Source organism: Pelobates fuscus, chromosome 13, assembly GCF_036172605.1.
Source record: "Pelobates fuscus isolate aPelFus1 chromosome 13, aPelFus1.pri, whole genome shotgun sequence".
Lineage (NCBI taxonomy): Eukaryota > Metazoa > Chordata > Amphibia > Anura > Pelobatidae > Pelobates > Pelobates fuscus.
In genome coordinates, this window is record NC_086329.1 from 21191341 (window position 1) to 21206829 (window position 15489).

Genomic DNA, 15489 nt, shown 5'->3' on the forward strand with positions numbered 1-15489 from the left:
ATGAGTACGCCCAGCTTCTTGAAAATCCACATAGGAAAGCATTGATTCAGGCTCGTCTCACATGCGCATTAGGCTCACCCCCTCCCCCATCGCTGATGCCAGAGGAGATAGAGAGTACACTTTAATTCACTAGGCGTTTAACCTTGTTATTTGTAACTTGAACAATGTATTTCTCTTTAACTGAACCATGTTTCACCCGATATATAAAAGAATAAATATTACACACCAGAAACACTACATTAAAGGGATTCTATAGTGCCAGGAAAACTAAGCAGTTTTCCTGGCACTATAGAATCTTACAATGCCCACCTCCCTCGGTGCTGAAGGGGTTAAAACCCCCTTCAGTGACTTACCTGAATCCAGCGCAGATGTCCCTAGGCGCTGGGTCAGGTTACGCCCACGCTGGTGTCGGCGGGGGAGACCTAATGCGCATGCGCGGCAATGTTCGCGCTTGCGTTAGGATTTCACCATAGGAAAGCATTTTTCAATGCTTTCCTATGGTGAAAAATCTGACGCTGGAGGTCCTTAAGCAGAGCGTGAGGACGTCCAGCAAGGGTCCGTTTCAAACCAGGAAGTTCCTGTAGTGGCTGTCTGGTAGACAGCCACTAGAGGTTAATTGAACCCTGGATAGTAAATATTGCAGTTTCTTAATAACTGCAATAGTTACTATTGGAGGCTTAATGGACATGGGACGTTGCACCTAGACCACTTCAATGAGCTGAAGTGGTCTGGGTGCCTACAGTGTCCCTTTAAGCTGTAGTGGTTCTGGTGACTATAGTGTCCCTTTAAGTAAACACCCTTAGATTTCTATGGACGTTTTCTGCCACATATTCCTTCTCCATTATTACTCACCTATATTAAACTAAAAAATGGAAATTAATAAATGAGTCAGTGTCTGTTTTGTTTTTCAACTATCATTATCATGTAATAGAATTGTCCTACATTGCCAAGCAATTATAAGGTGTAGTTAGTGGTAGCAGGTGAATTATCATCTGTTCATAACTATTGATGTAACTTGGTAACTAATTTAGATCAAGAACACCATCAGGGTTATTCACAAAAGTTAGAATCCAAAGAGAATTTCCAATTTAAGGTCAGACTAGCTGAACTGGAAAAAATCTCTAAGACATCTTTGTTTTCAATTTACGGTAACTAATCTGGTCTTACATTTGAAATTCACTTTGAATTCTCAATTATCGAATAACCCAGTAACTCTGAATGTTTTATTTGCACATACGCATCCATAAACACATTTATTGCAGTTTAAACACACACTGTGAGTTTTACAGGTACAGAGAGATGTGATACATATGACACACGTAAGTATAGAAAAATGGTGCTGGGATATAACTGAGGGGCACGAAGATTTGGACCTCAGGAGGACTTGCGGATGATGACTAATCGGAGATTTGTAAAGTAGGCAGATGCATAAATATTACTTGCTAAGGTGACAATACAAAAACACATATCATTATAAAATGAGCAGATTTTTTTTTTTTATAAAAAAAAAGACATCGGAAGGGTGCAAGCAAGTATAATTAGGATTTGGAAGCAGAGACAGAGGATCCATCCGGCCCCTATTTTCTCTTTCAGTATACTCAGCAGGACCTCTTGTTCAGAGGTTGACAGCCTATGGCACGGATGCCATTGATGGCACACATGGTGTCTTTGGAAGGCACGCAAGCGGGGCCAGATTGAGATTAGGTGCCAATGCACAGCCGTGGCAGATTACTAACAGTGCAATTTGCAGGAAGCTGTCACATTATGATAGCCAAAACCCAATGGACGATGGTACAGTTCATCCTATGAGAGTGGCAAGCCAGCCTGGTTAGGTTTAGATTTTGCATAGGAATTCAGTGAAGAAGGAGGTTTGTATAATGACCAGCTGCACACAGCCCTTACGTCTCCTCTTCATCTTAAATACACAATACAGAGCAAAGAAATTGCATGGCATGATGTCATAACATTGTGCTTTGAAATATCTACTTACACATGGAGCCACTGGACCCCAGGCAACAGTATGCACCATATGGCAATCAAGGTAAAGGGAGGGGGCAGTATAAAGCTTTTAAATTATGGGATATATTGCAGGGATATTGAGTTCAAAGGGGAAGGCGGAAAATATCAGGGGTGTAAAATTTTCTTAAATTGACATAATTGGCTTGGGTGTACAGAAATTTCCTCTAATTGTATACACATATAAATACACAGGAACACTGACAAAAAGCATACACAGCAACACTCATAAACAGTACATACACAAAACACAGCAACACACATACACACAATAACACCAACACATGTGTACAAATATTGCATGTGCATTCTTAGTCAATAAAATTATAGAGAGTTGATATGCCAGGGGATTTCAAAGTATATTTTGGCACAGCACTACCCACATGTTGTCTCCCCCTGTCCTGTTAATAGAGATCCTGAAAACACCACTTGGTATTTCTCCTTGTTGATAGAGGAGTGGGCCTTGGTAAAGATGGTATACCGTAGCAAGGCCAAAGATGCAAATTGTCAGGAACAATACTTGGGTGATTGTTATATTGTCTTCTGTTATGTAAATAGTGCTATATGATTGAAACAAAGTTTTTCCGAAGCAGTATTGTTGATGAAAAGAAAACGTATTTTTATTTCTATACACTTAATAGCTGTTGTAAACAAATTACACATACAATTAATTATATAAACAGCACTAAAACGGGGTTCAGATACATTATTCACACAGGCGCCCACATTTTACTAGAATTTGTACTATACTAAATACATAAGGGTCCCCTTAATTTCCCGCAGTGCTGCAATACATTTGGTAGACTATGCTCCTGTGAAAGTGTCTCTCTCACCTTCTGGGATCTTTGCATATTTTGTTTGTGGTCAGCTAGGGACTCATTCAAGGACAACACCAAGGGACTCCGGGCACTATAACCAGTTCAATAAGATTTAGGTCTGATCTCCTAAAACTGGACACATACAGTATTTATAGCGTAGGCAACCTTCGGCACGGCAGATGTTGATGACTACATCTCCCACAGTGCTCTGCAAACATTATGGCTGTAAGTGCATTTTGGGAGATGTAGCCCACCCCATCTGGAGTGCAGAAAGTTGCCAACCCCTGGGGTAGGTAATATCCATTCCAGCAAAATCTATACAACAAATAAATGACCGTGTCTTTATTTCCCTGTCTCAATAAGTCCAGAGATCTTGCAGGATTCCAATTTAGAAGTTTTTAAATTCAGCCTTCAAGGCAGAAATGTAATAATAAGGAAATGCTCAACCATCGAAAACTGAAGCCATAATAAGTCAAATACTCCTCCTATAAAAACCCTGATATAATAATGCTATTGTACCAATCCATGGGACATTCAGCTGGGCTCAGTAATGCTGCAAATAGAGTGAATTGCACACAGCTGGCTGAATTATTTTATTTAATCTGAATGTGCCTTTCCTGGTTAAATACTTTGTTATTATTATTTAGCAGCCATTCCCCTGTAACCATGCCCTGTTAAGATGGCAGACATTGTTCCTTTAGTCCTCCAACATGGGCTCCAGAGGCCATCTTTGTTGAGGGTCCCTTGGCCCCTGTAACAAGTTCTGAGGCAGCAGGCAGCGCCAGTTTCGGTTCACTGTGTTGCTCAGTGGATCAGTACCAAGCGGCTGATCATTGAGATACCTGTACTGACCCAGACCTGGGGGCTCTCAGGGTTCGGCTGCCAGTAACAGACATGGCCGCCGGGGCCTCGCAGCGGAAGGGGCGTGGCCTGGAATGCTAGGAGCGGATAGACGTTCTACCCGGCTTCCAGGCGGTTCTAGTAACTTCCACAGGACATAAATGTGACAGGAGCCGGGGGAGGGGAGCAGTGAGCGGGGCAGTGAGCGGGCACTCCGAGCGGGCGGACACTCAGCACTGCTGGCAGCCGGTGAGTGAGCACTCAGAGTGCGGCGAGGCAGTGTGCCCGAGAGATCGAACTCCGTCCGCCGGGTCGCTGAGTGTGCACTCACATGGCTAAGTGGGGGCAAGGAGACCCACGCTGGATCGTGGAGCTCAGATCAGACGGCACCAACGTCAATAACTGGCACTGGTCAGTATGGGAGGGGGGGAGAGAGGGGGTCACTGTGTGTGTTAATATGGGGGGGTGGGGGTGGGAGGGGGGGTCACACTGTATGTGAATTAGAAGTTGGGGGGGTCACTGTGTGTGAATTAGAGGTGGGAGGGGGGGTCACACTGTATGTGAATTAGAAGTTGGGGGGGGGAGAGGGGGTCACTGTGTGAATTAGAGGTGGGGGGAGTCACACTGTATGTGAATTAGAGGTGGGAGGGGGGGTCACACTGTATGTGAATTAGAAGTTGGGGGGGGAGAGGGGGTCACACTGTGTGTGAATTAGAGGTGGGGGGGAGTCACACTGTATGTGAATTAGAGGTGGGGGGGAGTCACACTGTATGTGAATTAGAAGTTGGGGGAGAGTCACACTGTATGTGAATTAGAGGTGTTGGGGGGGGGGGGCGTCACACTGTATGTGAATTAGAGGTGTTGGGGGGGGGGCGTCACACTGTATGTGAATTAGAGGTGTTGGGGGGGCGTCACACTGTATGTGAATTAGAGGTGTTGGGGGGGCGTCACACTGTATGTGAATTAGAGGTGGGAGGGGGGTCACACTGTATGTGAATGAGAAGTTGGGGGGGGGGTGGGGAGTCACACTGTATGTAAATTAGAAGTTGGGGGGGGAATCAAACTGTATGTGAATTAGAGGTGGGGGGGGGGGTCACACTGTGTGTGAACTAGAATTGGGGGGGGGTGGGGAGTCACACTGTATGTGAATTAGAGGTGGGGGGGAATCACACTGTATGTGAATTAGAGGTGGGGGGGAATCAAACTGTATGTGAATTAGAGGTGGGGGGGAATCAAACTGTATGTGAATTAGAGGTGGGGGGGAATCAAACTGTATGTGAATTAGAGGTGGGGGGGAATCAAACTGTATGTGAATTAGAGGTGGGGGGGAATCAAACTGTATGTGAATTAGAGGTGGGGGGGAATCAAACTGTATGTGAATTAGAGGTGGGGGGGAATCAAACTGTATGTGAATTAGAGGTGGGGGGGAATCAAACTGTATGTGAATTAGAGGTGGGGGGGGGAATCAAACTGTATGTGAATTAGAGGTGGGGGGGGGGAATCAAACTGTATGTGAATTAGAGGTGGGGGGGGGAATCAAACTGTATGTGAATTAGAGGTGGGGGGGGGAATCAAACTGTATGTGAATTAGAGGTGGGGGGGGGGGGAATCAAACTGTATGTGAATTAGAGGTGGGGGGGGGAATCAAACTGTATGTGAATTAGAGGTGGGGGGGGAATCAAACTGTGTGAATTAGAGGTGGGGGGGGGATCAAACTGTGTGAATTAGAGGTGGGGGGGGGATCAAACTGTATGTGAATTAGAGGTGGGGGTGAATTACTGATACTGTATGTCCCATTGTACAGCACTATGGAATTGTCCTTACTGGAGGGGGGTGTTCTCCCTACTGCTGCCTGTCCTTACTGGCGGGGTGCCATCTATGCTATTGACTGTGAGAAACTAGCTTGTAAGAAAGTCTTTGTATTGGAATCCCTATATTGATGGGTTCTCTTTAAAATTCGATATTTTGATATTTATAGAGTGACACTGATTCATTGCTAGTTATTTTGCTATGACAATGACATGTGTAGGGTAACCTTAGTCTGATGACTAAACAGGCAAAAAATACACCACTTGCTGGCAGGTTCTAACCTGCTTACCACCTATAAACCTCTAAATCTGGATCCCATATGAACTTGGATCTATAATGTACGTTTTTTTTCTTCTATTAAACCATTATCTGTTGGTTCTCCATGACAACCAGTTAAACAATCAGTCTTCACATCTGATCTAGGTATTACCTGCAGGATTTTCTTTTTCTATTTTCAATGCTTGTTGTATTTTGCACAGCACCACAAAGAACACATGTTGGATAAACGTTATTGGAATTTTGTTTTGAGTTTATGTTTTGATTTAATTCTTCTTACTGCAGACGTTTTGGATCGTTGGCTCTGATTACTGTCTGTTCCCTTACAGGACTGAGCGAGATGCTACTGCCTGGTCCACAGATAAACTGAAAGATTTATTTATGGGGGTGAGAGTGGAGGGAGAGGAAGGTACCTGTGAGGTGACAGAGGTCAGCAAACTAGAGGGCGAAGCTTCCATCAACAACCGGAAAGGCAAGCTGATCTTCTTCTATGAATGGGACATAAAACTGAACTGGACAGGTGAGTGACTGCAAAGTGCACTTCATAGTCTGTAAGGTTGAATAGAAATTCATTGTTAAAATATCCATATTGGACAGGGTCATTCTCTGTGGGTATTGTTTTGTTATTGTTTGTGGTCATTTTTTTTTTTTTTTCCCCTGCTGGTAATCTCACTTGATCTGTGAATAAAATAGGGTTATTCACTAAAGTGAGAATTCACGTTCAATTTGAAAATGAAAGCAGAACTAACTTGGAGAATTGTTACAGTTTGGCTAATTTGACCTTTGAAATCTCACTTGACGCCTAACCATATGTCGCCGTCCCCCCTCACTCAACTATTTGGTTGGGAAGGAAATGCAGGCCTCTTGTCCATCTTGGCAAATTAGGTTGCTTATTTGTCCCCAAAAAAATAATAATCTGCTTCTCTGTTCCCTTCTCCTTTTTCTGACACCTTGGATGGAATGCTGAATAATGAAACAAATGAAATTACATGTCCATTGCCCATTTTGTCTGTTTCGTGATATGTCCGTATAGTATTCTGGAGTTGCGGAATTCGGATTTATCGCTGCTCAATCAAAAACTTTAAATTGAATGTAAACATGCCAGGAGGTTAAAGGGAAACTCCAGTGCCAGAAAAACGATCCGTTTTTCTGGCACTGGAGGGTCCCTCTCCCTCCCACCCCCCAATCCCCGGTTACTGAAGGGGTGAAAACCCCTTCAGTCACTTACCTGGGACAGCGGCGATGTCCCTCGCCGCTGCCTCCGCCTCCGCGACGCTCCTCCCAGTGATTGCGTCGGCCGGTGGGCGAGACTGATCTCGCCCACCGGCTGAGGAGACGTAATGCGCATGCGTGGAAATGGCGCGCATGCGCATTACGTCTCCCCATAGGAAAGCATTGAAAAATCATTTCAATGCTTTCCTATGGGGTTTTGAGCGACGCTGGAGGTCCTCACACAGCGTGAGGACGTCCAGCGACGCTCTAGCACAGGTTTCCTGTGCTAGAACCCAGGAAGTGACCTCTAGTGGCTGTCTAGTAGACAGCCACTAGAGGTGGAGTTAACCCTGCAATGTAATTATTGCAGTTTATGAAAAACTGCAATAATAACACTGGCAGGGTTAAGGGTAGTGGGAGTTGGCACCCAGACCACTCCAATGAGCAGAAGTGGTCTGGGTGCCTGGAGTGTCCCTTTAAGGTTGTCATTGCACGATACTCATCACCTCCTCTGATAGATCTCTCTAAATAAATGTAAAAAAAAAAATGAAGTGACAGTCGCCATGCCTCCTATATTTTCAGTGGACCTTAAATGCAGTGTAGAGTTGCACATGGTGTCCCTCTGTAACTGCTGATCCCAAAAATAGACAGCAGATAATGTGTAAAGTGACATGGCAACACACTTGGATTTCCAGAAATGATTAATTTAAAAAAACAATTTTTGTGTTGACATGTCACTTTACCAATTAATTGGTGTCCATTATTTTAAGTGGAGCTCAACGTGCTCAGTAAATTCCAGCCCAGCAGAGGTTTATGGGACCTTTCGTTAAGCACTTGTCAGCAATTCAATTTCACATATGACTTGCTGCCTACGCTGATGGCAGCTGCACTGTGGATGCTGTCATCTTACTGACTGCTTTATTTAGTTTTGCAAGTAAAGCCTCTGATTTAATCACACTGTGATCGTGGCTGTGTAGGAGCCTTTCTGAGGGGTGGATATTTTTATGGTGGGCACATAAACATATTTGGATGATTCCCATCCCTGAGTGAGTTGGATTATAGTTAGAGATTTACTGGGTTTTTGTTTTGCAATTTGTTTCCCAGGTACTCTCCTTGGTAAAACATTTGTGTTAAATTATTGTGGAGGGGAAGTTAAAGGTGTTTACCAAGTACATCCATACAGGGCTCAATATTTCAATCAAAGTTACTTGTCACATTTATCAGTTAAGAACCATTCAGCCCATCTAATCTGGCAAACTTTCTAAATAATTTAATAAGTCCCTGGCATTATCTAGGATGTTAACCTCTACCACTTCAGCTGGAAGGCTATTCCATGCTTCCACTTCCATCTCAGTAAACCAATACGTCTTGATATTATTTTTAAACCTTTTCCACTTTAATTTAAGACTATGAGAGAAACGGGCACTACAGGTCTAAAAAGGTGCATAGCACACTTACCAGTTGTGACACTCTACTGGCTGACTTTTCACCTTTCAATAGCTGGTTGGAGAGTGGGAATTGTGAGCTGTGTGTGCGTAAACATGGTTGTGGTTTTGAAATGCATCTCTAATCCGTTACGTTGCTGTTTAACAGGCATCTCCCAGACAGGCGTAAAATACAAAGGTTACGTTGAGATTCCAAATCTTTCTGATGAGAACAATGCCAGTGAAGTAGAGGTAAACTCTTCAAACTAATTGAAGCTTGTTGGGTGGGGTGCATCTTCCAGTACCATTGTGATGGTCATCCAGAAAAGGTGTAGATGAAAAGGTTGCCTTCATACAGAAAACCCACAAATTGCAGCCTATGTAGATTAATTTATTTGTATACATTGGAATCTTGCTCCGATCTGTATCAAGATGGCTACCACAGAGGAAACTAGTAGATATTTTACCATATATATCGCTTCGTGCAATATACAATTGAGCAGTTAAGATTTTGTAAAGAAAATAAAATGCAATCCTTTTGCCAGCCACATTTGTTATTGATTTGCATTGGTACATCAGTGGTGATGGCCAACTCCATATAAACTTAGATTTATATATTGGCTAATGCACTCCTTTATCCATACATTGTGTTAGCCAATATAGAAGTACTAGTTTATATAGTGTTATGCTCTCTTATTTTAAGACTTTGTTACATCTGCTCATGTGAGATGGGTATTTTTGTCTCTAACTACAGATCAGAGTTTCAATGGCCAAAGATGAACCAGACACCAACCTAATTGGCCTCATGAGAAAGCAGGGAGCACAATGCATACGAGACGCAGTGGCTCAGTACATTTCTACTCTTAAAACAGGTGAGACACAGATTCAGTCAGTGTGTGCAGCCTAAAACAATCAATATATTTTTTTTTTTTATCCAAAGATCAGGAAAAGGTCCAGGCCAAAAACAAGCTTGAAATAGACCCATTGTAGGTTTGAAACGTTGCTGTGTACTTGGTTCCAATATTTTGCCTGGCTGACCTATGGCGCACCTGGACTTTTGTCTAGCCTTTGGATACAATATTGGTCGGGGATTATGTTGGCCCCTGCTTTGGTTGAACCCATTAGTCCATCCCAGGATGCCTGTGCTAGGCTCTGAGCAGTTGGCTAGTTTGCATTATTTGAGTTTTTCAAACCTCTCCGTTGGTAAAAGTGAGGGCATGCACTCAAAAATTGGCACCATAGTCACTACAATAAACTTGGAGCCTCTGTAATGGCACTCTTTTTATCAATCATGGAGTGATTAATTATCATCGCAATATATTTAAATTATGAATCTAAACTACTGCAGCAGGGGGTTTATCCACTAGCTCTTCTCACTAACTTTTTACATGATATTGATTGAAATGCTGAAATACAATGAAACTGGATTTCATAGGAGGTTTGTATGTGGATTGGTATACTGCATGGATCCAAGTTTTCTGAACTGTTTTTGTGGCTCCTTAAATGCCATTTGTTCACACTTCATAACAGAGCATGCGGTGTCCCTGTGGAACATTTGACACGTGTTGTCCTTGGCTAACCAAACTTTTCTGTCCACCAGAGTTCACACAAGGCATGATTCTTCCTACGGCGAATGGTATCTCAGACTCTGGGGAACAGGAGATCGTGCAGAAGGCAGAGCCACAAACGGTAATGACTGCAAATTGGGTTGAGTGGCAAACGTTCTGTGCGATGCTTTTATTGTTTGTATATTTAATTGATATAGAATTCTGCTTTTCTCTACAGGCGCAAACCAACAAATCGTCAACATGTTCGAGCACAGGGGTGAAAATCCCCACATGTAAGTTCACCTTGAAAGAAACTTTCCTGACCTCTCCAGAGGAGCTATATAGAGTGCTGACACAGGAAGAGGTAAACACCCAACATCTTTAAATGTCCCTAATATGAATGAACGTCTTTGAAACGAATATCTGGTTTCTTTTGAGAATGTGTATTGATTTGTTCCTGTCTTATTTCTATACAGCTGGTACAAGGCTTCACACATGCCCCTGCATCACTCACTGCAGACAAAGGGGGGAAGTTCCAGCTGCTTGGAGGCAATGTCAGTGGCGAGTTTGTTGAGTTGGTGAGTAAAGCTTTTGAAAAAATTCATGTCTGATTATTAGCATTTAAAGAGGTATCTCATCTTGTATGGAACTATGTATCACCACCAGTTTGAAAAACCATGAAATGTCAAGCCACTAGTTTAATTAAAAATGTTTGTACATATATATATATTTTTTTTAACGTTTCCATCCTAATGCCCAACATGTCCAGAGTCACGTGATATTTCACACTATCTATGAACGTTACTAAATCCGTATAATCAGGCCTAGGAGTTAAGTTTGTGCAGGCAAAAAACATATATAAATTAGTCCACATCAGATGCATATATGTGAGCATGATGGGAGATGTTACTATAACAGGTAATGTGCTGTAATTAAAATTTAATTCTGGCTGCAACTATATTCACAAGTTTCTGCATGAAAATGTATATTCCTGACACTAATGTTAAATGCAAGAGAAAATATATACAGATTACAACTATCCCATTTGTTGCCACTAGGTGGAGACAACACCGGGTATAATTCGTTAAGGCAATAAGATGAGAGAGAGAGAGATATTTAGCCCACACAAGTCAAAGTGTGTATATATGTAAAAATGCACATATATACAAAGACCCAAATATGTGGTCACAATACAAGTCAATTTGTCAAAGGCAAACCGCTGTAACGGTCATGTGCTATATACAAAGTTGCAAACAGTCTCGAAAATATAGCCTGTAACAGTGACAATAGATACTATCTCGGGTTGTAACAGATATGAAGGTACAAACGGCACAAAGCGGTTGAGTAGTGTAAAGGGTGAGATCCCGACAGGGACCCCCAACACAGAGCAAATGGGGTAAAAAAAATAAAAAAAATCAAAGTGGTTAAATAACCGGAGTGCTAGAGGATCGCCCTATCACACTGCCGGTAAGGATTACCTTTAATTTAATTTTTAACCAAAATCGTACTGCTACATATATACAGAATTGACAAAATATCAGCCAAGGTGCCTAAAGGTCGTAGTACACTATATAGGGATGGATAATACGAAGCTTCGGAATACTAATCTGTGCCTTCAGGGGCACCTGTCATAGAATAATAAGCTGAAGAAACAATGTCATAACTGATCAGTAGTAATACCCTATTCTGTGCCTTCAAGGGCACCTAGCGAAATAGATAAAGCAAGACTAGCTGTCACTAGCTAGCAGACTATTGAGGAAAATCTGAAGGTCTCTGAACCATTCTATTTCTTCATCTTATTATTCTATGACAGGTGCCCCTGAAATCCAAAGCTTCATATTATCCATCCCTATATAGTGTACTACGACTTTTAGGCACCTTGGTTGATATTTTGTTAATTCTGTATATATGTAGCAGTACGATTTTGCTGCCAATTTTGTTACGGTATTTACTAAAGGTAATCATTACCGGCAATGCGATAGGGCGATCCTCTAGCACTCTGGTTATTTTACCCCATTTGCTCTGTTAGGGGTCCCTGTCGGGATCTCACAGTTCACACTACTTAACAACCGCTGTGTGCTGTTTGTACCTTCATATCTGTTACAACCCAAGACAGTATCTATTGTCACTGTTATCGGCTATATTTTCGAGACTGTTTGCAACTTTGTATATAGCACTTGACAGTTACAGCGGTTTGCCTTTGATAAATTGACTTGTATTGTGACCACATATTTGGGTCTTTTTGTATATATGTGCATTTTAACATATATATACACTTTGACTTGTTTGGGCTAATATCTTTTACCCCAATACTTTATTTTGAATAGTTCAGTATATCTTATTGCCTTAACTAATTATACCCGGTGTTCTCTCCACCTAGTAGCAACAACTGGGATAGTTGTAATCTGTATATTTTCGCTTGCATTTGTTTGACTCGTTTTTGTATATATTAAAAGTTAAGTTTTACTCATCCTCCACACCCTAGGGCAAAGTTTTTCATACTTTATATAGCTGGGTCCACGCCCTGCTCGACTGCCCACATATCGTACCTTCTCCCATCCTCTCCACTACTATGTTAAATGCAGTTTAGGTCACCAGCCCCCTTTGGCACTCTTCAAAAACCTTTTTTTAAACTTGCCTTTTATTCCAGCATTGTGTGGGTCTTGATGCAGCTGGCTATACTCTGCCTCCTTGGCTGAGATACTCAAAATCTATTATCTCAGCCAATCCAATGCTTTCTGATAGGAAGCATTGGAAGGCTATTGCACATGCTCCAATCCACACCGCCTCATAGTAGGCATTGAATCCATTCATCTCTCTGAGGAACGTTCAATGTCTGCTGTCAGTGCATAGAGATGCTGACCTGTAGCACTGACTAGGGAAGGACCTCTAATGGCAATCTGAATGACTGCCACTAGAGGTGTTACTAGGCTGTAATGTAAACATTGCCTTTTCTTTGAAAAGGCTGTGTTTACATTAAACTCACAGCACAACTACATTAAAGGAAAAAATATAGGCTAGGAATACAAAAATTATAATGGGTACAAAAATAACTAATATTACAATTGCAAGGTTAAACTGACCGGGACAGTTCACCCATACCATTTCAATGTGATTAAAGGTGGTCTGGCTGCATATAGTGTCCGTGTAAAAGTATCAAAAGAAACCCCCTATGTGGCGAATATCCAAACTGGGGTGGTCAGTATGAGTGGTTACCATCCACTCTGGGCTTGCACCCTAATACTAATGTAAAAAATAGGAAAATCTCAAATAAGAAATCCCTCTTGGGTATAAAGAAAATAATGGGTTGAAAAATTAAACTTGCAACATAGAACCGTAGACTAGGAGGAGGATAACTATATAAACCCTAAACATTAGCAATAGGTATGTATGGGAAGGCTCAACCAACCGGCTTTAAATCTGACAGTACCCACCCCTAAGACGGATTTCAAGATTGCTGCTACAGCTGATCAAGGGTGGGACTAATCAGCTTTATATACCGGAAACTTTCATTGTGGACGTTGCCTCCCAGAGCACCGAAATGCACGTCTGGGTTGTTTTAATCACTTCACTATGCACTCATTTATTTCTCCACTCTATTTTATTTTTTTCCTCTATGAGGAGGAGGAGGGTTTATTTGGAGATCGGGGGAATTTTTTCCTACTATCAGAGGAACTCTATATGATTGAGGGATACTTACAGGGACACTTTACGAAGGTGCTATAGGGAGAGTGTACAAGTTTGCTAACAGATTGCAGCGATATTATGAGTACATAGTGAACTCTGAATGGTCATTCAAATCTATGAATTGAAACTTTATTTCGTGACTGATTATCTTCAAGTATCTATACAGCCGTGATCAATTGAGCAACACTCTAGTCAAACTGGCTCCTATTCCGCAATATATGGAAAGCGTAGTGGATTGACTCCCTACGTACAGGTAATCGGCTCACATGTAGAACCTGTGAATTGACTATTCATATCTTAGTCTCTATAGTATTGTATTCTCCTTTTTATACTGAGACAGACCTTATACATCGATTACATCAAATGTGATTTGTAGCAATAATAAACTACTAAGATATGTTTGTATCTATTTTGTGCAAGTATTGAGCAAGTAGCTCGCATGGTGTGTTTATACCACATGATTACGCTGTATCACTGAGATGCTAAGATTCGGTACCTTTCACTACAAACTATCCTCTTCCACTCTACCTGGTATGTTTATGATACATTTACACAGTAGACATTGTCCTGTTTAATTGCTTTATCTCTCCCTTATTTGTCTTTATACATCCTATGTCTGTTATAAGGTTAAACTAGGACTACATTACAAGAGGTTTATTTCTGTATACGGACTCAAAGGATCTCGCTCTTCTATGCGTTTACAAGTGGCACTAGGCATGGGTAATACATTTTGGTAAAATCAATAAAGCCAGTTGATTGACCCTTCACATACATACCCATTGCTAATGTTTAGGGTTTCTATAGTTGTCCTCCTTCTCGTCCTCGGTTATGTTGTAAGTTTAAATTTTTCAACCAATGTTCTTTATACCTGAGAGGGATTTCTCATTTGAGATTTTGTTTTTGACTATAGTGTCCCTTTAAGCATAATTAATCTGACATAATGCAATGGTTTTTACAACACAGGTGTTCTAGTGTACAAAGTAACGGTGGAAAACTATAACCTGTACCCTCCCATTTTCTTTATTAATTTACAGGAGCCTGAGAAAAAGATTGTTATGTCTTGGAGGTTCAAGTCATGGCCATCAGGTAAGATTCTTCTTAAGCATCGAAAGGGAATGCAGCTCATACATAACACTTAGGCCTGCCTGCTGCTTGGATATTACAGGTACCTTGGCTAGAGGAGACAACTAAACCAGAACCACTTGTATAGTATACATAGAGCACAGGCTTTTGCAACGGTTTCATAGAAACTTACCATATTATCACAGATTTTGTGAAAGCCATATTACATGAAGATAATACACCGCCCCAGCACCATCTTGTACAGAATGTGATTTCTGTCTAGACAGACTATGTTAAGCCCACTTGGTTTTCCGTAACAACTAAATGTTTTGTCTTGTTTGCAGGTCATCATGCAACAATTACACTAACCTTCAAGGATAAGGGTGGCGAGACAGAGCTTGGCATGGATGCTCGAGGCGTCCCTAAAAATGAAGAAGACCTTACAAAGGAGGGCTGGAAGAGATATTACTTTGATGGCATCAAGCAGACATTTGGATTTGGAGCTTTGCTCTTATAATGGGGATGTGGAAGAGGAATTTTTTTGTTTTTTTTTTTATACGCACATCTATAAATAAGGAAACTATTGTCTTGTGGACTGAAGCTTGTATTTAATTTGCTTGTGGGAATTTTAACTCTGTGCGATGAACTCTTGGCTTAGTTCACTGTGTTCACTGGCCAGAACTGAAAGGGGTGGGAAGGAGGGGGGCCTCCAAGGAATTGTTGTTGAGCGTCAAACACTGTCACTCGCCGTGGTGTACATTGTCCGACAAATAAATAACTTGTATGCCATTTCAATTT

General features: G+C 41.7%; 1 protein-coding gene across 1 annotated transcript; it reads left to right on the forward strand.

Annotated features, from left to right (window-relative positions):
• Positions 1-3913: 3913 nt before the first annotated feature.
• AHSA1 (activator of HSP90 ATPase activity 1) lies at positions 3914-15489 on the forward strand. The gene is made up of 9 exons (XM_063439652.1): positions 3914-4085; positions 6089-6279; positions 8565-8647; positions 9150-9267; positions 9996-10084; positions 10181-10306; positions 10419-10520; positions 14664-14715; positions 15036-15489. Exons 1-9 carry the CDS (start codon positions 4006-4008, stop codon positions 15206-15208), a joined length of 1014 nt encoding a protein of 337 aa, XP_063295722.1. The 5' UTR covers positions 3914-4005; the 3' UTR covers positions 15209-15489.

Excerpts from the sequence above, each read along its gene's own strand:
- AHSA1 (XM_063439652.1), top strand. The coding sequence starts at position 4,006 with ATGGCTAAGTGGGGGCAAGGAGACCCACGCTGGATCGTGGAGCTCAGA. Across the intron at positions 4,086-6,088 it reads AACGTCAATAACTGGCACTG|GACTGAGCGAGATGCTACTG; the intron begins GTCAGTATGGGA and ends GTTCCCTTACAG. Across the intron at positions 9,268-9,995 it reads CATTTCTACTCTTAAAACAG|AGTTCACACAAGGCATGATT; the intron begins GTGAGACACAGA and ends TCTGTCCACCAG.